General features: G+C 50.9%; 1 protein-coding gene across 1 annotated transcript; it reads left to right on the top strand.

Moving 5' to 3' along the window:
- Positions 1-580: 580 nt before the first annotated feature.
- COG7 (component of oligomeric golgi complex 7) lies at positions 581-27,319 on the top strand. Its single transcript, XM_035130742.2, has 18 exons — positions 581-691; positions 1,861-2,072; positions 4,254-4,402; positions 5,574-5,690; positions 6,706-6,874; positions 8,329-8,411; positions 10,446-10,568; positions 13,818-14,016; positions 15,385-15,512; positions 17,018-17,172; positions 17,932-18,048; positions 19,283-19,348; positions 19,594-19,777; positions 21,695-21,832; positions 22,079-22,162; positions 23,795-23,909; positions 26,341-26,484; positions 26,972-27,319. Exons 2-18 carry the CDS (start codon positions 1,907-1,909, stop codon positions 27,136-27,138), a joined length of 2,304 nt encoding a protein of 767 aa, XP_034986633.2. The 5' UTR covers positions 581-691; positions 1,861-1,906; the 3' UTR covers positions 27,139-27,319.

The following is a 27,319-nucleotide window of genomic DNA, read 5'->3' as shown; positions in this document are numbered from 1 at the left end:
ATTAAGGTTACCAGACGTCCCCGTTTCCCGGGGGCAGTCCCCCCATACAAAATCCATTGAAGTTGATCAGTGTCCCCGGATTCATTGAAAAAAAATCTGGTAACCTTATATAGACCAGTATTTCATTAAAAATATCAAAGAGGTTCACAACAAAAATACATGAAATGAATGTAAAAAGAGCCATAAATCAATCATTATTCTGAGTGGGTTGTATCCAGCTACCTTCTGCTCAGGGCAAACTCATTGAAATAAATGAACCTACCTTAGTCATGATCATTCATTTCAATGGATCTACTCAGAGTAGGGCTAGCACTGCATACAGCCCGTTATTATTATTGTGCCAGCCAACGTGTGCCTGTACCGCCTAGCCTTCTAGCATGGGCAGAAACTCAGCCAGGAAAAGACTGCACCTGTTGGCTCTCTGCCTGCCTAGCCCGTTACGAAAGGCGCAGTAGACAAGCTGCGCGCCAGACAAGCTGCGCGCAGCGTGGAGGCGGAGTCTCTCAGCGGAACCACGACGGCAGAGCGGAGCCAATCCACGGGATGGAAGGGCGGGGCCCGGCGTGAAGCCGGCGGGGGCGGTGCTTCAGCCAACCCAGGCCCGTTGTCAAGATGGCGGCCCACTGGGCTGAAGAGTGACGGAGATAGACGGGACTGTGCGCGTGCGCGCAGGTGGGCTCCGGGCTGGCAGGTGAGACAGTGGATCCGCCATGGACAGGGGCAGTCTATCCCCCAGGGCCAAGCCCTAGAGGCAGAGCACTGGGGCGGGCGAGGGGTGGGGCGGGCAGGAAATTTGTGCTTCTTTCCTGATGAGGAAGTCGGGGTGAGGAGCACATAGGGGCGCGGGGTCTTTTCTCCATTCGCTCTCACTGACACCCACCCCTTTCTCTCTGTATAGATAAGTGTGGATTAGGGAGTATTCTCTCTGTATAAATGTAATACTGTATTTAAGGACGGCCGTGGTATGGTCTTGCCCTCTCTTCATCTCACATCTTTATTTCATTGCATTGCTATCCTACCCTTTTCTCCATGGAGCTCAAGGTGGCCTACCTCATTCTGCCCCCACAACAACCCTGTGAGGTAGGCTAGGCTTAGAGGCAGTGACTAGCCCAAGATCACGCAGTAAGCTTCATGGTCGAGTGGGGATGCAAACCCTGGTTTCCCAGGTCCTAGTGTAAGTCTCTAACCACTATGGCATACTTCTGTATTTAATTTGTATCCCGATTCTTCCTCCAAGAGGTTTGACAGCAGCGTACATGTTTTTCTTCCTGTTCCCCCTTTTCTGCTCACAACAACCCTGTGGGGCAGGCTTAGGCTGAGAGGTGGCCATTAGCCTGAGGTTATCCAGTGAGGTTCACAGCCCAACTAGTTATAGTTCAACACTCTAACCCAGACACCCCCAAACTGCGGCCCTCCAGATGTTTTGGCCTACAACTCCCATGATCCCTAGCTAACAGGACCAGTGGTTGGGGAAGATGGGAACTGTAGTCCAAAACATCTGGAGGGCCGAAGTTTGGGAATGCCTGCTCTAACCACTGCACCAAGCTCTCCCTCTGTTTCCCTGTGTCCTTCCAATCCACTCTGATTGCTAGCTGACAGAGAGGCTACTCTTGCCAGAACTCTGAATTGATTACCTATTCACACCTGTGACCTGTGAAAGTCAGCCAACCTCCTAGTCTACCCTCACTGGCAGCAGCCGCTCTCCAGGGCTTCTGGCAGGAGACTTTTTCTCAGCCCTTCCTGGAGATGCCACCAGTGGGGATTGAAACCGGGACCTTCTGCATGCCAGTCAGGTGCTCTGCCAGTGAGCTGCTGCAACCCTGTCCTTGGTTCACATCTGTCCATCTTGTATGCTTCCAGGCACTGCTGATTTGCTCCCACGCAAGGGGAGAGTGGGGAAGACGGCATGGATTTTTCCAAGTTCCTGGCTGATGATTTTGAGGTGAAGGCCTGGGTGAACGGGGTCTTCCGAGCAGTCCAACAGGAGGCCCCGGGCAAGGTGGATGCCCACGCAAACACGGTGGTGATGAAATTGCAGCTCTTTATCCAAGAGGTCAACAATGCCGTGGAAGGTGATGGCGACTTAAGGAGGCGCGACTTGGGGTTCCAGGGCAGGAACTTAGTAGCTAAACTTAGTAGCTAAACATTAGTTTCAGCAAGCCAGCTGTGAAGTCCAATCCCACCTTGACAGCACAGTAATATTGTATGAATTTGTCAGCATGGATGTCAACTGATTAAATTATGCAACAGACTTTTACATAGGTTGACTTAAAAATAAACATTTAATCTGATATTTGTTCTATAGGTGTTAATAAGTTTTTCACCTTTTCAAGATGCAAAGACTGTCCCATCCCAGTGCAATTGTTTAAACAAGTTAGTTAATATAATACAACACTTTTGCATTGCTGTTTCTGGTGCAGCCACAGAATGTGGAAGCTGGCCAGTGAGATGCTTATTTTAAGAAATTTTATTGCAAAAGAATGTAGGGGAAATGGCTAGTTTCCTTAGGAGTTCTGTGGCACCTTAATAAAGAGTAAAATTTTTGGTGACACAAGCTTTCATAGGCTGAAGTCTGCTTCTCAAATGTGTTTTCCCCCCAACTTGGATCCCTAGATGTCTCTGTCTTTGGGATTCGGAAATCTACACTAGGGTTTTCTTCATGAAAGGACCAAATTTTTGGCATGTAAACGCCTCTTTGGTGATTTACTTCCTCTACAATACATGATCTAATCAAACTATTACAAACATATACTACAGTGCTCTTGTGAGAAAACCCAAAATTCATGTTAGAGTTTTAACACTTCTGTGGGAATAAAACAATGGCTTAAATGTCCCTATATAAAATGGGGGGGGGGGTAGATGGAAGAAAGATCTGCTGTATTCTAACTATGGACCCCCACCTAGCTTACAATTGTTCCCAATCACACTCTGCTGCTTAGCCTGAAATCCCATGCATACTGACTTATAAGAACTCAGAGCTTGCTTTTGATTAAATGTACATGAGTTCAACTTGCAAAACACGTTGAGCATTTCTTCCACAAAGGATGTGCTGAAATGCAGCCTTTAGCTTTAATTTGAAATACTAACTATCTTGCAAAGATGTTTTACCATTTAAATTGCTGGTCAGAAGTAGAAAGCTTATCAAAGGAAAGGATAGAAGTGTTCCATCTTCCTTTTTTAAAATCCTTCTACATGCTCTTTTATTTCTGTTTCCCTGTTTCCATAATTAACTTGGCAAGTGGATTAATTGGAGCTTGGTTTTGTGCCCGTTGACCCCTATTGCAATACTCAAAGGTAGCAATTTTTCAGTTTGCTGGGTGTTTTTAGATGAGGTGGGAAACGGATGAAAACAGGAGAGGAAAAAGCTGAGGGATTCTTTGAAGCTTCACACTGAGGCCACTCACACCACAGAAGAGGAAAGCAGCTTGGTTGACTTTAAAATTTAAAAATGCAAAGTCTTTTTTGTTGGAGAGTAGAATGAGCCGAGTCTTTCTTTGAGAAGTTTTTCCAGTGACATCCTGCATAGCAGATGTTGTGACTCGCAAATAATGAGCCAGCTAACCCATCCTGGTGCCTTCCAGCTTTTGGGGGCTACAGTTCTCATTGGCCCAGTCCAGCACAGCTGTTCACTTATCAGCCTCCCAGCATCACACAGCTGTGCTAACTAATGGGAGTTACAGTGCAAAACAGCTTGAGAACTGTAGATTAGGTAAGAGTGGTCTGCAATGTGACATAGTGTGCTGCTTTAAGTGACTTGGTAAGTGCAGAAGTCTTTCCAGCCAATCGCTGAGCTTCTGTGATGTCATGGAAAGACACCATGTGCTTTAACTGGTTGTGCTGAAGATGCTGACTATAACTGCAGTGGGTGAGAGAAGTGTGGAGTGCCAGTTTAGCTGGAAGAGACACATTATTCCAGAAAGCCGATGAACAGGTCAGAAGTGAGCCTGCAAGGTCATTCTGGATGCTCAGAAACGGGGGATCCGAGAAGTCAGAATGCCTCAGAATTTAAAGTTGCTGTTCAAATCCTTGTATTTCTAGCCTTCAATGCTGTGTTGAATTGCTTTGTCCCCACCCCTGCTTTCCCTACTTGATGATTCTTCTCTCCCCCACACCCTGTCTTCTGGGGGCACAATTCCTCTTTTTTGCCCTGCTTCTGGACTCTCAATAAGGAATCCCTTCTCCTTTTTTACACCAAGCCACTGAACCTTTTACCTTTTACTGAATCATTGACGGTTGCCTTTCCCTTTCTGCAGAGACAAGCCACCAGGCGCTCCAGAGCATGCCCAGAGTTCTCCGGGAGATGGAGGCCTTGAAGCAGGAGGCAACCTTCCTGAAGGAGCAAATGGTCCTGGTGAGGGAAGATATTAAGAAGCTGGAGCAGGATACAGCCCAGTCGATGCAGGTACTTGGTCCTCTGGCATGGCCAGGCGGGCTGTCCTTTTCCTGGAGTAGCTGCAGGCTGGCTGCAAGAGGCTCAAGCGTGAAAGGGGTCAGCCCAGTGTGGGGAACTGCCAGCCCTCCGGCTATTGTTGCTCTTCGACTCCCATCATCAGCCCTGACCATTGGCTAAGCTGGCTGGGGCTGGTGGGACATGGAGTCCAAGAACATCAGGAGCACCACAGATGTTTCCCTACCCTTGCCTGAAACCACGGGGCAAGCCAGTTCAACACCCGAACTCGCACCTCGACTCTGCTCATGGCAGTTGCTGCTTCTGGCTGCCCCGTTGGTATGTACAGTATTGCAAAAGACTGAAAAGATAAGAAGAGCAGAGGAGCCCATCTAGTCCAGCATTCTGTCCTCGCAGTGGCCAACCAGATGCTCCAAAGGCATAGCTGTCAAGTTTTCCCTTTTCTCGCGAGGAAGCCTATTCAGCATAAGGGAAAATCCCTTAAAAAAAGGGATAACTTGGCAACTATGCCCAAAGGGAAGCAGCTCACAAGCACACCATAAATGCAGCAGCAAATTTCCCTGGGTGCTGTTTGCAGCAGCTGACATTCAGAAGCATTTGCTGTCTCCAACAGTGGAGGTAAACCAAAGCCATTGTGGCTAGTAGCCAGCCTTCCGCTCCTCAGTGAATTTATTAACCCCTTTTAAAAGCCCTCAAGGTACCTTAGGTTCAGTGGCAGCCATGCCTCTGAGGAGCAGACATTGGGAGACAACAACAGGAGAGGGCTCTTTGTCTCCAGTGTCTTGCTTTAAGGCTTCTTAAGGCTGTTTGGTTGTCTCACTCTGGGAAACAGGATGCTGATCTACACAGCTTGCTTCCCACCCCCTGGTCTTTCCCGGTGGGCTCTCCTTATATTCTTTAATGGTAGATGGAACCCCTCCCCCCAAATCCCTGAATTGTGCTTTGTTATGCAGCCAAATTTTTCGGTTTCTAGTTGGTTATGTTTTCAACATTCATTAGTTATTTAGAAACAGCCCAAGAGAGATGTGTAACTCACTGGGAGTGTCTTTATCATTAAAATGAAACAAACCAACAAAAACAAACCAACTGTCACTTGCAAAATTAAGATGCGACACAAGGCAGGTTCCGCTGTCATCTTTTGCAGCTCTTTCTGCCTCTTTTCCAGGTTTTGGTCAAACTGGATCATGTGAAATCCAGGATGCAGCTGGCCGCCGACTCTCTCCAGGAGGCAGACAAGTGGAGCACCCTCAGTGCTGACATCGAGGAGACATTTAAAACACAGGTATGTATATATTCTCACATGGCTACAAAATGCACCTCACCTCTAGAGGTCAGCCTTTGCCAACCTCTTGCAGTGCAGATGTTTTGGACTGCAGCTCCTAGCAGCCCCAGGTGCAGCTGGATCAGGCCAATGGCTCATCTAGTCCAGCATCTTTTTCTCACAGTGGCCAGCCAGATGCCTGTGTGAAACCAGCAAGCAGGATTTGAGCACAAGAACCCTCTCCCCTCCCGTGGCTTCCAGCTCTGACTGGAAGGCAAAGTATTGCAGCTCTGACTAGAGGCAAAGAAGAGCCGTTGCGATTGATAGCCTTCAACCAGGCACTGGTCAGCTAGAGAGCAAGAGAGATCTTTGAGCTGCTGCCTGGGGAAACAGTTTTGTTTTTTTAAGCCATTGAAGGAGACTGCTGGGCATTTGTCTGGGTTGTCTCTGCAGCCAGTGCACTTTTTCTGCTTCTCTGCTACTGAATTGTGTAAGATGCTGGGATGGCAGAAGAATCTCATGTGCTTTCAGGGTTGGTTGAGTTTGGAACTCTGCCCCAGTTCTGTTTCTGCTGCTGGTTGGTTATCCTCTTTGGCTTCTTCTCAAGCAGGAACTGTGCATGGTTATTTCTTTATAAATGGACACCATTTTTCGGGTTCCACCTCCCCCCCGCCCTGAGCAAAATGAACTGTCGAGGTTGTCCTGAACTTCATATGAAAGGGGGACAGAAGTGTGCCTTGCGGGTGTGGGGTTGCCAGACTCAATAGTGGACAGGACTTCTGTGCCTTTAATTGCCCTGCTCTCTTTTGAGTCTGGAAACCTTAAAGAGAAACCAGCAGACCCTTTGTTTAATTTCCAAGCAAAGGGTCTGCTGGTTTCTCTTTAAGGTTTCCAGACTCAAAAGAGAGCAGGGCCATTAAAGGCACAGAGGTCCTGTCCACTATTGAGTCTGGCAACCCTATGTGGGTGGGATGTGCAAAACGTGCTTGCTGGGCAATTCCGATGACCAAGTGGTGGTGTTCTTTTCTGGTTCCAGGACGTGTCTGTGATTTCAGCCAAGCTGACCAGTATGCAAAGCAGCCTGGCAGTCCTGGTGGACACGCCGGACTATTCGGAAAAGTGTGTGCACCTGGAAGCGCTCAAAAACCGGCTGGAGGCCCTGGCCAGCCCGCAGATCGTGGCTGCCTTCAACGCTCAGTCTGTCGGTGAGTCTGTGGCCTTTGGTCCTATTATTCATTTATATACCCTCTTTCCTCCTCCAAGGAGCTCAAGGTGACGTACATGGCTCTCCCCGTCATGTAATCCCTACAACAACCCTGTGAAGTAGGATAGGCTGAGAGACAATGATCAGCCCAAGATCACCCAGTGAAATTCATGGCTGAGTGGGGATTCGAACCCTGGTCTCCCAGATCCTAGTCTGATACTGCCAGGGTGGTCCAACTAGGCCTTCTTCCCAAAGTCTAGTTAGTGCTTTCCCCAGCTTTGGGAAGGAGGTGGGAGGGCTCCAGGACCCTGCCAGAGCCTTGTGCCTCCTTCTGAAAATCTGGCACCTTGCTTGCTTGAAAATCTGGCACCTTTGGGAAGGCAAAGGGAGGGATGGGTGGGAGGTGTCAGATTTTGACCTCGCTCCCCCATCCCATGCGACAAGGCGTTGTGGGGCCCCGGGAGTTCTGTGTCAAAGTACTCTTCAAGCCCACTTGATATGAAAAGACGGACCACCCTGCACTGCTATGCCACACTGGCCGTGTCTAGGCCATGTCATGCTGTCCTCTGGCCAAGGAGTGTGGGTGGGGTAGAGATGCCTCTCATGCCACAAAGCTGCCCCAGGAATTGTGTAGCACAGGCATCCCCAAACTGCGGCCCTCCAGATGTTTTGGCCTACAACTCCCATGACCCCTAGCTAACAGGACCAGTGGTCAGGGATGATGGGAATTGTAGTCCAAAACATCTGGAGGGCCGAAGTTTGGGGATGCCTGCTGTAGCAGGTGGCTTGTCAGTGGGTCGTGACGGTTGTTCATGTTTGACCTTTTTAATTGTTTCTTTCCTGGGAGTTCCGTTCCACACCATCCTTTCGACTCAAGTTCTTGTTTTAAACGGCTCATTTCCCCTGAGTATCCTAGATGGGGGCATGCTATAAATTAAAGAACTGTAGAAATCCATTGCAGATCCTCGGCAAACTCTTCAATCACAACTGGATCACTTGGAGCTCTTTTAGGGAGCCACCAGGAGGGGGCACCCTTGTACTGAACATGAGGCTTTTGCCTGGCCCTGAGAGGCTGAGCTTCTTTCCCTCCTGATCTAGCACAGCATTTCCTGCTTTTATGTTTGGCCCAGAGATTACCTGTTCACTTGCCCACCCCCTATATACAAACCCACACATGTGGGGGAGGGAGTGGAGTGAAGGGGAGTTGGGCTGGATTGTCTACAGAGAAGCATTTTTGAAGGGAAGCTCTGCTCTAATTTGCACCTGCAAGTTTTGGGGGGACTTTAGGAAATGAAAAGAATTGCTGCAGCTGCTGCTGCTGCCAACTTGGACTTTAAAAGAGGATTAGGCAAAGGATTCTGTGCTTCCCGCTTGATCTGAACAAGAGGCTGACTTCTCTCTCTACCCACCTGCTACCCCAAACCTGCTGACTGAAGCTCTTTTGCCTTTTATTAGATCAGGCCCGCCTTTTCGTCAAAGTCTTCACTGAAATCGACCGGATGCCGCAGCTGCTGGCTTACTACTACAAGTGCCACAAGGTACTCCCTTCCTCCCACTGAAACACACAAGTTGCTGTCTATCCCCACTGCCTTCCTCTGGGTCGAATGAGGAAGATTGGCCCCTCCTTTGTTCTTGCAGACCTGAGCACCGCCTGCCCAGTTGCTTGGCCAGCCTTGGGGAGATGGCAGATCACAAAATGGGGTGGTGATGGGGGTGGCAGGGGGTGCTTCTCCTTTACCCTTGGCACCCATGTCCACTTATGGCATTTTGGTTGCTAAGGGTTGTATCCAGCTAAGTTCTGCTCAGAGTAGACACCCTGAAGTTAATGCACCCTAATTTTTGTTGGTCTACTCTGACTAATGTTTGGTACAGCGCCATGGCACCTCTTGCTAATTCACAAGCCCTGTTGGATTGGGCCTTCATAGGTCAGATCTGCTGGTTCCCTGCTCTGCTACTGCCCATGTCACACAAAATCCTGTTTCCTTGTGGCAAGGGACAATCAGGATGGTGCCAGTCCCCTGTCGCCATCCTGGCTTGCCCAAATTCCCGTTGCCTCTTTGCACCTCTTTTCCCCAGGTGCTCTTTCCTGCCCTTCTGTTTTTAGTGCTAAAACTGCACAAGCAACAGTTTGGAGAAACACCAGGGGGCAGGCAAGGGTGGCACTCATTTGCCCTCTTCTCTTCCCCCCCCCCCCGCTTGTGTGTCTTCCAAGAGCCTTTCCTGCCCCTTCCTTCGTGACGCCAGATTCCCATCACCCATTGGGCAAGAGTTATGCAACGCTCTTGGCAGAGGGAAGGGGTGCATTCTGGGTGGCAGGGCTGACCTTAGCTGAATAATCCTCTCTCTGGGCCGTCCTTCCCTGGGACACAGCCAGTTCAGCAGCCGGGCTGGGGCTGGACTGAGTGGTGTTGGTTTCATCCCTGGTTCCTAGTAACATACCAGTTTTAATTAAATGGACAAGGGAGCCAGGGCCTCTTCTGACATCCTTTTGTGCTTGGGTGTGTGTGGTTTGCCCAGAGTGGCAGGTGGCTCCAGGAATGCTCCCTGGTCTCCAAGCTTTTAAGGGGCCATGTGCGCAATGATAGCCTCAAGCGTCTTTATTTGAACGGTAGTCCTTGCAGCAGTTGCTGTTTTATCGGATTTCCACGTAAGCATCCTCAGGCTGGTGTGTGGCCGTGTCTCATTAGGTCCACGCAACAGCCCTGTTAAGCAACTTAGACCCAAGGCCACCCTGTAAATTGAGCTGATGGATGAGCTTTGTTTACATTGTGCTTATTACATTTCCATCCAGCCTTTCGCCCAAGGAGCTCAAGGGGGCATACATACTTCTCCTCCCCCCCCATTTAATCCCCACACCAACCCTGTGAGGTAGGTCAGGCTGAGAAGCAGTGACCGGATCAAGATCACTCAGTGAGCTTCACGGCCAGGTGGGGATTCAAACTCTGCTCTTCCCAGTCCTGACACTCTTAACCATAACATCTGTTTTGCTCAAAGGCAATCTTGAAGGCAGTCCGCTGCTCTTGGGGTGCAGGTTATAGAATCATAAAAATGCGCTGTTTTCTAGGGCCACTTTTGTTCTCCATGTCATTCTGGAAGAACAAAACTCAATTATTGACTCCATATGGTGCCACCTTGCTGTGGGTTAAACCACAAAGTCTAGGGCTTGCTGATCAGAAGGTCGGCGGTTCGAATCCCTGCAACGGGGTGAGCTCCCGTTGCTCGGTCCCAGCTCCTGCCCACCTAGCAGTTTGAAAGCACGTCAAAGTGCAAGTAGATAAATAGGGACCGCTCCGGCGGGAAGGTAAACAGCGTTTCCATGCACTGCTCTGGTTCGCCAGAAGCAGCTTTGTCATGCTGGCCACGTGACCCGGAAGCTGTCTGCGGACAAACGCTGGCTCCCTCAGCCTATAGAGCGAGATGAGCGCCGCAACCCCAGAGTCGGACACGACTGGACCTGATGGTCAGGGGCCCCTTTACCTTTATGGTGCCACCTATTACACATCACCAAGCAGAGGTGCCACAGAAGCAATCTCTTGTGCAAATGTGACCCTGACATGTGTCCTCACCCTCAGGTGCAGCTGGTGGCCGTGTGGCAGGACCTGTGCCAGTCTCCCCTCCCCTTGGACCGGCAGCTGACGGAGCTCTATGACGGGCTGCTGGGGACGTGGCACTCACAGCTGCAGTGGGCCACGCAGGTATGGCCATGGGGCTGGCTGGCTGGCTGGCTGAGGAGGGGCTGGGCCAGGCAGGGGGGTGGAAGAGTTGGCCACAAACCAGGGTGGTAGGGGTTGGGAGTAGGTCTGGTCCTGGAGTGCAACTGCTTCTGAAGCTGCTCTATCTCCTTCATCTCTTTGAAATGCAACCGAGTTGCTCAGCTGAGCGGTTGCAAAATGCGCACTTCGTTTATGGCCTGGCATATCCCCTCCAGGGTTTTCCCAACCAGCTCGTGTAGCTTGGCTGGATTTTAGTTCGAAGGAGAGTTTCCTTGCAATTTTTTTTAGCATTTTCATCTTGATAACGGAGGAGGCCTTGAATGCAAATCGGCTGTTGCAGCCATCGGTTTTTCAACAAAAAGATTCCGCTGGTGTTTTTCTGTGTATCTGTAATTGCATTGGGCAGGTCTGGGATTTTGGTGTGTGACGTGGATGCCAGCATCCTGGTGGCATCCTCTGTTGTATGTTCGCTCAGATATCAGATATATATTTTTAAAAAGCAGGTTTCTGACGCTAGTGGCTGCGGAGCCTCAGAGGAGTCTCTGAGGAAGGTTGCTCAGTAGGGGATTCTGACTGGCGTTCCTCCACAACTCCTCATCCTTCTCTATGACAAACAGGACCAGATGAATTACACAGTGTGGGCATTTCTGCATATGTCTAAAATCGAGTGGGGGCAGGAGAGGTGACACTAATTTATTTATGGTATTTATACCCCTTCTTTTTCTCCCAAGGAGCTCAAAGTGGTGTTCCTAGTTCGCCCTCACCCCATTTTATCCCCACAACAACCCTGTGAGTTAGGTTAGGCTGAGAGGCAGTGACTGGCCCAAGTTCACCCTATGAGTTTCATGGCCAAGTGGTGGGATTTGAACCCTGGTCTCCTAGGTCCCAGTCTGACACTCTAACCACTGCACCATACTGGCTCTCATTTGTATTTAAGTGCTGTTAGCACTTAATTGTAGCTGTCAGCTTCCCTGGGAGCTAAAGCTGGCTGAGAAGCAGAGTATAAGTTAGGGACAATAGGAGGCTGCAGTGACCTCTTGTCATGCTTCAGATTGTCCCTCTGGAGCCCCCGTATCTCCATATTTCTCACAGGTTGCACACACTGGTTTGCAGGTGAGGCTTTGTTTAAACCATAGTTTGTTGAACAAACCATGAGCTCTGTCCCACTTTTGGTGGAACTGGCCCTGTTACTGATGCCACGTCTTTTAGTATGGCTGCACCTACAACTTTGGAACGCCTTGCCTATGAACATCAGGCAGGAGCTTTCACTGCAATATTTTTGGTGCCTGCTAAAAACATTCTTGCTTAAATGGGTCTGCTTGGGTGTTTTAGAAAGTTCGTCTGCTTTTAGGCTACTGTTATTTTCGCTTTTTATCTTAATTGACAATTTAATTGTTTTATCCTTTTCGTAAACCACTTTGAGGTTATTATTATTTTTTAACAATCAGCCAGCATATACATGTTACGAAATAAATAAATAAACGAATGAATAAATGCAGGACTAGATATGGGCCATTGGCCTGACCCAGCCACAGGGCTATTCTTATCTCTGGGGAGAATACATGCCCATATTGGGGGAGGCTTGTGCCTGTAGCAACAAGGCAGGTGCAGTCCCTGAAGGGAACCGTTTGCAGCAGCAGCACCTGTAGCATAATAGCAAGGGTCCTTGCGATATCTTGGAGGCTCAGCTAGTTTATTGTGGCTGGAGTTTCAGGAGGCTGCTGCCAGCTTCATCAGATTATGCCGCTGGAGCTGGCCTTTCACCCATGAAGGAGAAAGCTGATGTATATCTCTTGTACGTTGAAGGCCTCTTTATAGCAAGGAGCCCAGAGGGAGTTCTCAACCCACCCCACCCCTCTCTGGGTTTGTGATAATCATGGGTTCTGTCGGCACCATACATCTGAAGCACATTTGGACTACAGTGGTACCTTGGTTCTCAAACAACTTGGAACCCAAACACTGCAAACCCGGAAGTAAATGTTCCAGTTTGCAAACTTTTTTTCAGAAGCTGAACATGCTCCGTTTTGAGTTTTGCGCTTCTGTTTTGAGTGTTATGCTGAGTTCTGTCTCTTTTTGCTATTTATTTTCCGTTTTTGTTTTTGCGGCTCTTTTTGTTTTGTTTTTGTGACTGCGTGGAACCCAGTTCAGCTACTGATGGATTGATTGTGTGACGGCAATACTTTGTTTATTGCTTTCATTTTATGGATCAATGGTCTCAGTAGATAGTGAAATTCATGTTAAATTGCTGTTTTAGGGGTTGTTTTTAAAAGTCTGGAACAGATTAATCCATTTTGCATTACTTTCTCTGGGAAAGCGCACCTTAGTTTTGGAACACTTTGGTTTTGGAAAAGACTTCCGGAACGGACTAAGTTTGAGAACTGTACTTGAAACAGCTGTGGCTTCCCCAAAGAACTCTGGGAGCTGTATTTTGGAAAGGTAGCTGAGAGTTGTTAGGAGGCCCCTTTTCCCCTCTCGGAGCTGCAGTTCCCAGTGTGGTTAACGGTCAACCCCTCTTCCCAGGGAACCCTGGGAATTGTAGCTCTGGGAGAGAGAAAGAGAAAAATTGGTGTGTGTGTTTGTGAGTGAGAGAGAGCGAGTGAGAAGATGCTGCTATAGATCCCAAGTTGCTTCTGAACTGGCCAATATGTGCAAATATATAGGATAATATTTCATCCCTTTGGCTGTGGAAAGTGTTGTCAAGCCTGTTGTGCTTGTGTGCTCCACATGGAGTGCAGGAATCTATAAAATGATTGTCCAGAGAGAGGCTGTTGGTTTGGGAACTGCATGTATGTCACAACTACCATCAGCACCCTCCCATCTTTTAACAGCGCCTGGTGAGTCTGCCAGCCTTTGAGACCAGCTCTGGATCGGCATGTCCTTGTAGTTGATGGACCCTCCAGGGTTTCCTTTTCTAGCTTTTTTCTACCTTTTTCAAACAGACAGAGATGCCTCCAGCCATAGGGGGTGTCGTTCAAGACCCCTGCTTTGCAGGTTCAGGTGCCAGGTGCCAGGTTCAACCCTCAATGGCATCTCCTGGTAGAGCTGTGAAAGAGAGGCCCCTGCCTGAAATCCTGGCGAGCTGCTGCTGCTGCCAGTCAGTGCAGACGACACTGAGCTCGATGGAACAGTGGTCTGACTGCTTTAAGGAAGCTTCCAGGGTTCATTCATTCACAGACAGGTCCACCGACTGCAGCCTCCGGTCTCATCCCCCGCCTCCCCTTCCTCCTGCAGGTTTTCAAGAACCCCCACCAAGTCGTGGTTGTCTTGCTGATCCAGGTGCTCAGCGCCCTGGTCCCTTCCATCCCCGTCTGCCTCAGCACTGCCATGGAGCATGCTGGCCCTGAAAGCAGGCTGAGCCGCCTCCTGGGGCTGTACGATGCCACGGTCTACTTTGCTCGTGGCCTGGAGGTTGCCATGTTGCCCATCTTGAGTAAGTGCCCTCCTCTTGAGCCATGCCTGCTCGCGTGTTGTCCCGATCCATCCCTGTGCAAGTCCTCTGAGTACATTGCTTTCTTTTTCTCCTTTTTTATATTGTTGTTTGATTTTTTTAATATTAAAGAAAGACTTCGAATTATAATGAAGTAAAGTGATACAGAGGGGGAAAGGGGAAAGTTTTTCTTTCTTTCTTATAACATCTTTGTTCTCCTTCCCCCCCCTTCCTTTTTCCCTTTCCCCTTACATATATATATTCTTACCGGAATGCAATTTGTTAGCATTGCATTGATGCCATTTATCGGTTACATAACATTTGTACCAAACTTTGTTTAACTAACTTGAGCGGTGTTGACACAGTTCTTAAAGTGTTTGCTGAAGCCGAACAGTTCTGATACTACCTTGAGTAAATACATCTTCGCACTTGTTGCTTTCGACAAATTCTTGTAGCATCCCAGCACCCTCCTGGAACAGGCGGCTGCTTTGTTCCCACCCAGCCGCATGGGGGTGGGGGCGGGGGTGGGAAGGCAGCCTTTGAACCTCCTCTGAGTTGCCGGCCTGGGCTCACTTGCTCTTGGGTCAGGGGTGGGGAACCTCCTTCAGCCCAAGGGACTCAGTCTGTCCTGGGCAATCTTCCGGGCGCCACATGCTGGCGGTGGGCAGGGCAGACCTTTCTCCCTCTCAGGCTTAGATGCTGCCTCTGCATCATCTCAGCTCTGGCTGGCAGCGGCAGCAGCAGCCTGTCCTGGTGTCTGTGAGGAACTCACTGAAGACTTCTAGTCAAGGAAGGCTGAAAACACAGCGCCAAGAGCATGTGGATGTCTTCATTTCCCTCTCCCCCTGGGGCACCCTTCCCAAGCTGGGTGTTCAGTTTGTTTGATTTGCAGCATTTTAAGGCCCCACAAGGCAGCTGGCGTCACGTCGCCATCATAAAATAAAATGTGTGCCATGAAAAATGCAGTTTCCTTCTGTGCCAGGACAGTGTTCCTTCTGCCTGCCCTGCTCATGTAGGCCTTTTCAGGAGAGGGAAAAATTGGGGTACATTGGGCTGTGCCAGGAAGGTGCCAAAGCACCCTAACCCACCCCTCCCCAGGACAAAGGAGTTGATGAAAACTGGGGGGGAAGAGTGGGGAGCTTCAGCCAGGCATGCAGTGGGAGCCAGTGTAGGACTCAGAAAGAGCTGGGGGGGGGTGGAGGGAGGGCGCCTCTTCTGGGGTCTAACAGGGGGAGGGGGCAGGGAGTGTGTGAAAATGCTTGTAGTGGATTAAAGGGTGGTTTTTTTTTTAAGGACCTGTCCTGGGACTTTTGTGGTGGGAGGAAAAGTGTTGGGGGCGAGTGCTGTGATGCTCTTTCCTTGAGCTTTTAGGGGAATGCAACTTGGTGAAGGTGACAGAGCTGGTGGAAGCTGTCTATGGTCCCTACAAGCTCTTCCAGTTGCAGTATGGAGCCCTGGAGGAAGAGAACCTCCTCATCCAGTTGAGCGCTGTCCCCTTGGTAAGGGAGCCCTGCCTGCCTGCCTGTTGACCCCGAGGGACCCTCAAGGAGCTTTGAGCTCCCAGCCCCAGCAACCAGCATGGCCAGGGGGCAGGGATGATGGCTGGTGTTGTGGAGGGCACCACATTGGCTGACCCTCCTGTCTGTGAGGGGTGTGTGTGTGTGTGTGTGTGTGTGTGTGTGTAACCCACTTTTCTAACAACAACAAAAAGTGCAGTGCCAAGAGTCATTGAAACTGATGGGTGGGAGTTGTAGCCCACGATGCCAGGAGGGCACCAGGGTGGGGAAGGCTGGTTTGACCAGCTGCATGCACAAATGTCCAATAATAATAATAATAATAATAATAATAATTTATTTATACCTCGCCCATCTGGCTGAGTCTCCCTAGCCACTCTGGGCGGCTCCCAATTGAATATTAAAACAATACAGCATTAAATATTAAAAGCTTCCCTAAATAGGGCTGCCTTCAGATGTCTTTTAAAATTAGGATAGCTACTTATTTCCTTGACATCTGATGGAAGGGCATTCCACAGAGCGGGTGCTGCTACCGAGAAGGCCCTCTGTCTGGTTCCCTGTAACCTCACTTCTCACAACGAGGGAACCGCCAGAAGGCCCGTCATAAGGGAGGTGCCATCATCTAAAGCCCACCCTGTGATGTACAAAGTGAACGTTGGAAGATTCAGGACGGAAAAAGTGTCCTTCACGCAGCGCATAGTTAAACTATGGAACTCTCTCCTACAAGAGCCACCGACTTGGGTGGCTCTGAAAGAGGATTAGACATTCATGGAGGACGAGAAGACTATCGATGGCTCCTAGCCACGATGGCTGTGCTCTGCCACCACAGTTGGAGGCAGCAATGCTTCTGAATACCAGTTGCTCGAAGCCACAGAAGGAGAGAGGGCTCTTGTACTTAAGTTCTGCTTGCTGGTTTCCACAGGTGTCTGGTTGGCCACTCTGAGAACAGGATGCTGGACCAAATGAGCCATAGGTCTGATCCTGCAGGTTCTTCTTAGGTTCTAAAGCAAGAGGGCCTCTGAGCCCCCTCATTACTCTAGTCCAGGAGGGCTTTTGAAGAAGCCCACCCACCATTCCTGTAGGCCAGGGCTTCTGAGTCACCCCTTGCACTGGCAGCCGAAGCCTCTGGCTGTTTTTGCTCCCTGAACTTTTCCTCAGGGGGTATTTGCACCGCTGAGGTGCTCTGCTGCCTTTGGAGGGTGTTTATCTTGTGAAAACACCTGTCAGGCTACTTAGATCCAGTCCTACCTATCCTGCCAGGTGAGTGATGGCAGAGATAAACCTTTCCCCCCTCCAGCTCTTTTTAAATGCTGAGGGCTTTTTCATTTTTGCTGGATGCGTTGGGGAATGATGTAGGCTTCTGGGTGTGACTGGAAACCTTTGCTTTGATTTCCTGTCTCTTCAGTACCAGGTGGGATGGTGCTCCTTCTTGAGGGGGGTGTACCCCCCTCTTTCTTTCTCGGAATGACTTATGTTCTGTGGTTGTGCAGGAGCACGGGGAGGTCCTCGACTGCGTGCAGGAGCTCAGCCACTCAGTGAACAAGCTCTTCAGGTTGGCCTTGGAGGCTGTGGACAATTGCCTCAAGCTGACGGACGGCTTGGGGGTAGGAGGCCTCCTCAAGGCCCTGCGAGCCCTTTTCAACAAGTGAGTCCCAAGGAGCTGGCTAGCAAGTCAGCTATTATTTCCTTCCTTCCTTCCTTCCTTCTTTGATGGACATTTGAAGCTTTCCCTGCCATTGACAAAGGAAGCTGGATTTTGTCATTCTCTGGAAGTGAGTGCCAGTCCACCTGTGCATCCCCAAAGGTGGTTGTGAGCAAAGGATTCAGCCTGCCAAGAACCACAGGGTTGCTGGGGGTTTGATTGTTCAAATCCCCTCCCAACATAGTTCCTGGCTGCTTCCCGTGACAATGAGAATACCAGATGCCTCCTAAACAGTGGGTTGTATTCCAGCAGAGTAGACCCATTGAACTTGATAGATGTGACTGAGCTCCACTCAGGGCAGAACTTAGCTGGATGCAATCCAATGGGTCTGTGTTATTCTGCTCACACTGGGCAATATGTGAAAGCCACAGAGTTCTGCTTTTTGGAGGGGGGGGGGAAGAGAGTTTTAGCACAGAGAAGATGCAAGCCTGGTTATTTGGGTTGTGGGATGTGGCTTCTTGCTGCCCTGACCACCCTGCTTTCCCTCTCTCGTGATGGCTGCCCTGCCTGGAGGGTTGGTGCTCAGCTCTCACCCTGTGTGGTGGTGATGTAGATTTCTGAGTTGTCTTCTCAAAGCAACGTATATGCAAGTATTAAAAACACATGAAGAATTAGAAACGTACCAGTAATGTGACCCTGCCATCAAAGATCATAAACTGGCATGGTATTCAGTGCACCATGACCTTCTGGCTCTTTCTGCAGATACACCTCTGACTTCAGCAACGCCCTCCAGTCAATCAGGAAGAAGTGCCAGTTGGAGGACATCCCTTCCGATTCGCTCTTCCAAGAAGACTGGACTGCTTTCCAGAACGCAGTCCGGTGAGAGTGGGGTAGCAGCTTATGAAGGGTGCTGGGAATTGTAGCTCTGGGGTGGGTAAACTACAGTTCCCAGGATTCTTGCAGGGCGGGGGCAGAACATATTTTAAATGTATGGTGTACATACAAGCTGGGAGCAGATTTAAACATAATGCTGAGCCCCCCCCCCCGGCAATACCTACCCACTAATCCCAGCTCCCCCCTAATAACCTGAAGGGTTCAGACCACCCCAGCACACACCACATGGAGAGAGCCAGGTGCATTGCAGAAGGCCTTTGTGCAGTGGTGGAGGAAGGGGGGTGCGGGCCACCCCAGGGTGGGGTGACAAAATGTCAAAAGTGGTGTTTTTTTTTAAATAGTAATAATAAAATATTGGGCTCATGAAACTTTTTAGTTCAGTCAGCAATGTAACAAAATGCTGCTGGCACTGGGTGCCACACCGTGGGGGCTGGCACTCACAGCGGGGACTGCAGCATGCCCGAGCCATGTGTCTCTCCTGAGTGTGACATGGTGGCTTGGGCGCCTGCAGGCTCTGCGCTGCCTGAAACGGAAGCATGGGGCTTGTGCCTGCCCACCGCCTCTCCCTCAGCCGCCCAGGGGGAGGCGGCGAAGAGGCTCCACGCAGCGCGCCTCGCCCAGGGCTGCAGGACGCGCACGCTGAACCGGGCACCAAAGCGGCTAGCTACGCTGCTGCATTTGTGGAGCTGATGGCTACAGGTTGCTCAAGGAACTGAGCCAAGGCAGATGTTGCGGAGGAAAGGGAAGAACCTTCAAAGTCGTTCCAAGCCCCGTAACTGGGCAGAAGTTAATAAGAAAATCCATCCATTGATTCTTGGGGGCAACTCTACTCCCCCCCCCAACCCATACCCCAATAAGCTGCTTCTAGTTGTGTACAGACAAATGACAGCCACCGAACTGAAATGACTTTTGAAAGGTTAGTGGGAGATACAGATATAAACAGCTGCTGCTGGGCACAATGGCTAGGTTCTCCCTCTGCCATTGGATACAGCATGAGAAGGAAACAGTGTGTCCACTCTTTTGGCCACTTTGAGAACAGGATACAGATGGGCCATGCAGGGTTTTCTGATGTTTGCATGATGGGAATCGCCTGTCCCACATGTCCCAGCATCCTGTTCTCACAATGGCCAACCAGATGCTCAGACAATGTCTGCTCTCGCTTGCCATTGGTGGCAGCTTACAAATGCTATGGTGTCACGGGTGCTTTTCTCTCCCCCAGGATCATCGCCACCTGTGGGGAGCTCTTGCGCCAGTGTGGAGACTTTGAGCAGCAGCTGGCAAACAGGTGATGTCTTCTGTGCAAAGTTTGGGTGGGCTTCAGGGGGAGCGGGGGTGCCAGTCACCTTGTGACAGCTGTCGGTTGTCTGTCATGCTAAGAGTGCATCAGATTCCGTGCAGGATGTAAGATCTGGAGGTCTAGGTGGGCCTTGACTTGTTGGGGTGGTGGTGGTGGTGTTTGGCTTGGGGAGGGGGGAAGGATCTTTCCTCATGGAGGGGGCTTCAGCTCCATTTCCCTCCTGCCGTTTGCAGGATCCTCTCCGCCACAGGGAAGTACCTCTCAGACTCCTACAGCCCCTGCAGCCTGAGCGGCCTCCAAGACCCCGGCACAGAAAAGCAGAGCCCCCTCAAGAACCCCTGGCAGGAACACAACTACCTGCAACAAGAGAGCCCTGCCGAGTATGCTGCCCTACTGGAGACCCTCTACACGCTCAAGGTGGGGCTTCTGGCTGGCTGCTGGCAGAACTCTGTGCGTAGGGGGCAGACTGGGCTCCTCCTGGCTCTGAGCTGTCCCCCACACTTTGGTGGATGGGGAGATGCAGAGAGAGAGAGAACGTGCCATCTGGAACCAGGGTGTGTGCACACGCCATACATTGTAAGTGCATTTGAAGCACATTCCCCCCCCCCCCCCAAAAAAAAGAATCCTAGGAACTCTAGCTTTTCAGGGCGCTTTTTTATGGAACCGTACTTCTGTGAGTTAAACTGCGGAACTCGCTGCCACAGGAGGCAGTGATGGCAGTGATCCAGGCAGCTTTAAAAGAGGATTGGACACATTCATGGAGGAGAGGGCTATCGATGGCTACTAGTCAGGATGGCTATGCTCTGCCTCCACAGTTGGAGGCAGCAATGCTTCTGAATACCAGTTGCTGAAGATCACAGGAGGGTGTGTGTGTGTGTGTGTGTGTGTGTGTGTGTGTGTGTGTGTGCTGTTGTGTTTGGGTGCTACTTGCAGGCTTCCCACAGGCATCTGGTTGGCCCCTATGAGAACAGGAGGCTGGGCTAGCCGGGTCATTGACCTGACTTAGTAGGGCTTTTCTTATGTGAGAAGTAAGTTACAGCTCCCAAGGGTTCTGTTTTTGGAAGGGGAGGATGTGCCTTAAATACATAGTGTACCTGCAGCCCTGAACCCTCGAGGCTTCCTTCCCTGCCGGTGCTTTCCCAGGCTGCCCTGCTGCTTGGTCTCTGCCTATTCCCAACTCGTTCCAGGGGAGGGGACACAAGAAGCTCTGGTTACAGCTCCTCCCCTGCAGCAGCCTGTTTGCTTTTCCGGGGGCCTCTTTGCGGCACTCCTGCCCCCTTGCTTATTTTCTCACGGGGGTTTGGGACCTCTTGCCGCTCAGGGCACGTGCCTGCTGAGGTCACTCGCCCCGCCACGTGCCTGCTGGGTGTCGAGAGCCCCGTGTGCCGGCTCTGCTTTCCGGGACTGCCGTGCCCTGGCTGGCCCCAGTTGACCCCTCTTTTGCTGTTGAGTTGTTTCTTTGGGAAGGGCAGGGCACTCTTCCCGCGGGGACGTGGAGAGAAGCCAGGATGGTTGCATGAACTGATGACGGGTGGTGGTGAGGGAGGGAGCATCAGGTGGCCCCAGAAAGGGCCCTTCTCAGTGCAGCTGCAAAAGAGGCTGCCTCATGCCACACAGTGTGGGCCCTTTTGAGCAAGTCACACATAGCCAAGCATCTCCTGCTTGGCTGCCAGCAGCTCTCCATGGTGTCAGGAAGGAGGGGAGGGGAGGGGTCAGGGCCGGCCCTGTGATGGGACAGAGTGAGGCAGCCGCCTCAAGTGGCAGATTTGGAGGTGTGGTGAGCGTCCAGGCGCCATGCCACCTTCCCAGTACCACCCTTGCTAGCCAGCCGCCCTCAGGTACAGTGGAAGACACTGTCCTTTCTCTCACATTGGAGTCCAATTTAACTGTCAGTCCAGTTGGCTTCTGTATGTGCCTTGGGGGAGGGCGCCACCTTGTCTTTTGCCTGCACAAGCCCCCTCCCCGCAAGCCTGAGAACCAAGAATCCTTCTGAAGAGGCTTCATTGTACGATGGGCTCCAGAGGTCAGGCTCCGTAGGCAAAGCAGATGCTCAGTGTTGGCTCAAGGAAGGACCACAGTAGCTCAGTGGCTAAAAGACCTGCTTTCCTTGTAGAAGGACCCTGGTCACTGGCCTCTCCAGGTAGGGTTTTTTTTGGGAGGGGGGTAAGACTTTCCTGAAACCCCAGAGAGCTGCTGTGTTGACAGTACTGAGCTAGATGGACCAGTGGCCCCTGGTCCTCAGGGTGCACGAGACTCACCAAAAAATTGGTGGCATTGGTAGGGCTGAGTCTGTCCTGTGTCCTCCGGCCTTGACTCCCTGACTTCCCACCCTAGGAGAAAGGGACCAGCCACAACCTGCTGTCAGCCTCGCGCTCGGCCCTCATGCGCCTCAACCAGCTGGCCCACCAGCTGGCCTTCGACTCCGTCTTCCTTCGCATCAAGCAGCAGCTCTTGTTGGTTGCCAAGATGGAGGTGAGCAGCACCTTGTGAGAGAAACTGCAATGGGTGCCTCCAGGTTTAGGGTGGGTGGGGATTCCTGTGATGAGGAGTGGCGGGCTTGAGGAGGGGGGTGGGGTGGGGCAATCTTTCCAATAAGGTTGCTGCGTCTCGGGGAGAACCTCCCTGCTCAATGGGCTCCCCTTCCAGCCATCATGCCGGTGCCACTCTTGGTGCCTGCGTGGCTTCAGCTGTCTTTTTCTCTGCTTTGCTGCCTGCCAGAGCTGGAGCACCAGTGGCACTGGGGAGATGCTGACGGATGAGCTGCCCAACTTCAGCCTCACGCCCCTGGAATACATCAGCAACGTAAGATCGTTTGTGTGTGTGCGTGTGTGCATGGGAAACAGACAGACAGGCAGGAAAACACAAGACCTGCCCTAATGCTAGTTCTGTCATCTCAGAAAGAATACTGTATGTAGTGATGCACACGAGTCAGGGAGTTAGAATCATAGAATCATAGAGTTGGAAGAGACCACCAGGGCCATCCAGTCCAACCCCCTGCCAAGCAGGAAACACCATCAAAGCATTCCTGACAGATGGCTGTCAAGCCTCCGCTTAAAGACCTCCAAAGTTGTTGCAAGTGAGCTGTGCGAGGAGCAAGCTGAATTGGCAAACTAGGCAGAGCCCTTTTTATTGGCACAAATGCCCATGTGTAGGAACAGTCTGACGTTTAGGGCTTTTACATCATGAGCTGACACGTATGTTTCCTCTGACATTAGCGAGACTTGCTCCAAGCCATGCCTTTCCAAAGGGAGGCAAAGGTCACAGACAGGGCATGGTAGACTACTGAGAAAGCCAAAGGTGAGAGTGAGGGCATGACGTGCAAACAGTGCGGCTTACCTGGGGGGGGAGTGTGCCTCACCCCTGAAGGTCAGGCTGTGGCCTGCCAGGCGGAAGTGTGCCTCACGCCCGGTGGTCACTGCTTCACTGTAGAATTGGAGAAAGCTCAGGGAAAGCACAACCAAAATGATCAAGGGGATGGGGCCATTCCTCTATGAAGAAAGATTGCAGCGTCTGGGGCGTTTAGTTTGGAGAAAAGGCGAGTAAGAGGCAACGGGGTGGAAGTTTATAAAATCATGTATGGCATAGAGAAAAGCTTTTCTCCCTCCTAACACTAGAGACCCATGGATATCTAATGAATGCTGGGAGATTCATGACAGACAAAAGAAAGTCCTTCTTCACACAGCACATAGTTGAACTATGGAACTCCCTCCCGCAGGAGGCAGTGATGGTCACCAACTTTAAAAGAGGATTAGACAAATGCATGCAGGAGGAGAAGGCTATTGATGGCTGCTAGACACAATGGCTGTGCTCTGTCTCCACAGTCAGAGGCAGCAGCGCTTCTGAAAACCATTTCCTGGAAACCACAGAAGCAGAGAGAGTGCTCTTGGGCTTGAATCCTGCATATGGGTTTTCCACAAGCATCTGTTTGGCCCAGGAGGCTAGACTAGAAGGGCCATTGGCCTGATCCAGCAACTCATCTTCCGTTCTTACTACATTTAGCATCAGAGGCAAGATGCTGAGTAACCCATTGCTGGGAGTTGCGGGTGTGCAGAGTGCTGCTGTTGCACTTGAGTCCTGCTTGTAGGCTTCTTCCTGTTGGGGTGTCTGGTTGACCACTGTGGGAGCAGGAGGTTGGACTGGATGCCCCACCCCCGGCCTGATTCAGAAATACTTTTTAAAAAACCAACTACAGCTGTTGTTAAATATGTATCATGCTGCACCTGAAATGCGCAGATAATTACTTAGTCTTCAGTTCTTAGACTTGCATTTTGCAGGTGTTTCTAATTTTTTTTTGTGTGCTTTATGGATATTATGCTATGTATGTACCCTGTGTTGTTTGTTATGTTGTAAACCAGCCTTTTTGACACAGAGTGGTGTGTAAACTTCTTAAATAAATGAATGTGTGACGATGGCGCGCCCTCTGTTCCTTCCTAGATTGGCCAGTACATCATGTCTCTGCCTCTCCACCTGGAACCGTTTGTGACCCAGGAAGACTCAGCTCTGGAGCTGGCATTGCATGCTGGGAAGTTGCCCTTTCCTCCAGAGCAAGGTGGGGAAAGGCGAAGTTTTGAAAGGGGGCAGCTCTCAGGATTTCCCACAGCTGCCTGTGCTGCTCTTTCCTTTGCTTGAATGGTCCAGGATTACCTCTCCATGAATCCTGTTGTCGACTGTGTTGCTCCTGAGGCAGGCCAGGCAGGGATAGATTCATAGAACTGCATTCTTGGAAGGGAACCCAAAGGCCATCCAGGCCAGCCCCCTGCAAGATAGGAATTGCAGCCCAATAATCCCTGGCAGGTGGCCACCCAACCTCTGTTAAAAAACCTCCAACAAAGGAGATCCTGCCAGTTTCTGAGGTCATCCGTTCCTTTGTTACAGCTCTTACTGCCTTAAAGTTCTTCCTAATGTTTAGTAGGAATATCCTTCTTTGCCATTTGAAGCCATCGCAGAAAACAAGCTGGCTCCATCTTCCCTGCAAATATTCCCTTCGGATATTTGAAGGTGGTTCAGTTCTCCTCTTCACCAGGCTTATTCCAGTATGGAGCTGGACAGCTGTGCCTGGAGCTGGGCAATCCTACATCACTCCCTTACCCTGGCCAGGATCAGGATTTGCCTTCCTTTGGAATACATCCTTGCCTCTTCACCCCTCACTTCGTGAGCATTGGGTGCTGGGATGATGAGAAGGGAGTAAGGCACCCACCGCACGGCTCAGCCCAGGAGTCTCTGCCGGGGAAACATTAGCAGAGCATGACTAATCTTGCCTTTGTTACCCATGGGCTGGGAAGGGGTGTGTGTTGGCCGTGACCATGTTCTTGGCGCTCAGCCCCTTGTACAAAGGCTGCTGCCTGTGCATCTCAGGGTGTGCAGTCGCCCTGGACCAGATCTGTCTGGGAAGACTGTGGCACTGGCTAATGGTGTAAAGGGTTGGAAGCCGCCCCTGAGATGTTCCCTGAAGCCAAATGGGCTGCTGGTGCCCCAGGATCTTCCCTTTTGGGAAGGCTGTAGTAACTCAGTGGCAGAACATCAGATGTGCATGCAAAATGTCCCCTGCCTGATACCCCGGCGAGCCATTGCTGCCAATCAGTGTCGACAATACTGAGCTAGATGGGCCAATTTTCTGACTCAGTGTAAGGCAGTCTGCCTTGGCACTAGACTTCTGGGTATAATTTAGGCCAGAGGTAGGCAACCTAAGGCCCGTGGGCTGGATGCGGGCCCAATCACCTTCTCAATCCGGCCCGCAGACGTTTCAGTGTGTTTTTTACATGAGTAGAATGTGTCCTTTTATTTAAAATGCATCTCTGGGTTATTTGTGGGGCCTGTCTGGTGTTTTTACATGAGTAGAATGTGTCCTTTTACAGTCACACCTCGGTTTAAGTACGCCTCGGTTTGAGTATTTTCAGTTTAAGTACTCCACGGACCTGTCTGGAATGGAAGAATCCACTTTCCATTACTTTCCATGGGAAAGATTGCTTCAGGTTAATACAGACTTCTGGAACCAATTGTGTTTGTAAACCGAGGTACCACTGTATTTAAAATGCATCTTTGGGTTATTTGTGGGGCATAGGAATTCATTATTTTTTTTTTTCAAAATATAGTCCGGCCCACCACATGGTCTGAGGGATAGTTCAGCTCACGGCTGAAAAAGGTTGCTGACCCCTGATTTAGGCTGCTGTTTGGATTCCAAAATCCCGTCCAGGTCCTCCTGGATGCCAGGCATTGCCTATATGAACTCTGTCTGTAACTTGTTCTTAGTGATTTGTCTCCCTCCCTTCCGCTGGAGGTCTTCTCCAGAGCCGTACTCTGCTAGCCCTTTGGAAAGAGCGAGAGATGAAAGAAGGGTCGGCCAAAGGTTAAAAACCTGCAGGTTGCTTGTGGTTTGGGGATTTTCCCTGCAAAAGAGCAGCGGTGTGTGGATTGAAAGCTCGCAGCCTGCTCGGCGGTGCCCCAGCAGGACAGGAGTGGGTGTCTCCCCTGCTCTTCCTCTTCCTTACATTGCCTTCAGCTGAGCAAATGCTGGAACTGAGGAACCATCATGCTGTTGGTCTTTCTAGATCAGGTCATCTGCACGAGCAGCAGTTATCCAGGGTTTCCTTCGGAGAGGGGACATTCTCAGCCCCACTTGGAGATGCCATTGGGGATGGGACCTGGGACTTTCTGCGTGCAAAGCATGGGTGCTCTTCCCCTGAGCTATGACCCCTTCCCCTCACAGGACCATCTGGGGAGCCCTAGTCCGAGGTGGGCCTGCTGCAAATCTTCCTGGGCAGGATAGTGCAGGGGCACTGGAACTGGTGCTGGGGACAGCTGGTGTCCTTAGTGACGAGGGCTGCCACTCTCCTTCTGGCCATAAAACATTTCATTCACCATAAACACCTCCCTTGTTCTCTTAGAATGGCAATGGTGCCCACCTGAGAGGTGCCGGAACTCAGTTCTGGTGACTTCCAATTGACATGCTTCTCTCTTTCTCCCCCCCCCATCGCCCCCAGGTGATGACCTCCCTGAGTTGGACAACATGGCCGACTACTGGCTGGGCTCCCTTGCCAGAGCCACGATGCAGACATACTGCGAGGTCATTCTCCAGATCCCTGAGCTCACCTCGCACTCCACCAAGCAGCTGGCTACGGATATCGGTAAGGGCGGTTGCCTCTCTGCAGAAGGGACATGGTGGTTTCTCTCTGGCTAGGATCCAGGAGGTTGTCCTCACAACCTCTATTTCTTTATTTACATCCTATCCCATTCTTCCAAGGTGGGATAAATGGTTCTTTTAGGTCAGGTTGAGAGAGAGACTGACTGGCCCAAAGTCACCCAGTCAGTTTCATAGCTGAGCAGGGATTTGAACCCTGGCCTTCCAGTTCCTGGCCCAACACTCTAACCACTATACAACACTGCCTGTCAGTGAAGATCCCCTGGGAATCTCCACCAGGACAAGGATTTTGGCTACCACCTTGTTGGGGCTCACCCCTTCCTCTGGGTGCAGTTGTCAGCTGCTTTGGACAAATCGGGGCTTTGAATCAGGCCGAGGTCTGCTCCTGACCGATCTTGTGCCTGGCTGTCAGGACTGGGGAGGGGACTGCCTGGCCTCTTTCTTTTCCCTCTGACCGGCGTTTGGCCTTGCAGATTACCTGGCCAACGTGATGGATGCTTTGGGCCTCCAGCCTTCCAAGGCTCTGCAGAATATGGTGGCTCTCCTGAAGACCAAGCCTGAGGACTACAAGCAGACGGCCAAAAGCTTTCCCCGTCGCTTGGCCACCAGCATTGCAGCCATGAGGGGCCTGGACTACTAAACTCCTTGATTGCTCCTAGCACAAAATTCAGAGTCCTAGACTGGTGCGTGGAGGCTTGGAACTCCTTGCAGGAGGACAGACTGACTCCTTCCCAGGTGGAGGAATGCTGTTGAAGCGCAGAAGAGATGTGGGCACTTGCGAGGGTTTATCTGTAAGTAGCTCAATAAATTTCTTAAAAGAG

Source organism: Zootoca vivipara, chromosome 14 (assembly GCF_963506605.1).
Source record: "Zootoca vivipara chromosome 14, rZooViv1.1, whole genome shotgun sequence".
Classification (NCBI taxonomy): Eukaryota; Metazoa; Chordata; class Lepidosauria; order Squamata; family Lacertidae; genus Zootoca; species Zootoca vivipara.
The sequence above is the reverse complement of the archived record's forward strand: the minus strand, read 5'-3'. Positions and strand labels throughout refer to the sequence as shown.

Bases quoted from the DNA above. Each gene is read 5' to 3' on its own strand.
- COG7 (XM_035130742.2), top strand. From the start codon at position 1,907: ATGGATTTTTCCAAGTTCCTGGCTGATGATTTTGAGGTGAAGGCCTGG. The intron at 4,403-5,573 runs GTACTTGGTCCT...CCTCTTTTCCAG, and splicing joins ATACAGCCCAGTCGATGCAG to GTTTTGGTCAAACTGGATCA. The intron at 21,833-22,078 runs GTGAGCAGCACC...GCTGCCTGCCAG, and splicing joins TGTTGGTTGCCAAGATGGAG to AGCTGGAGCACCAGTGGCAC.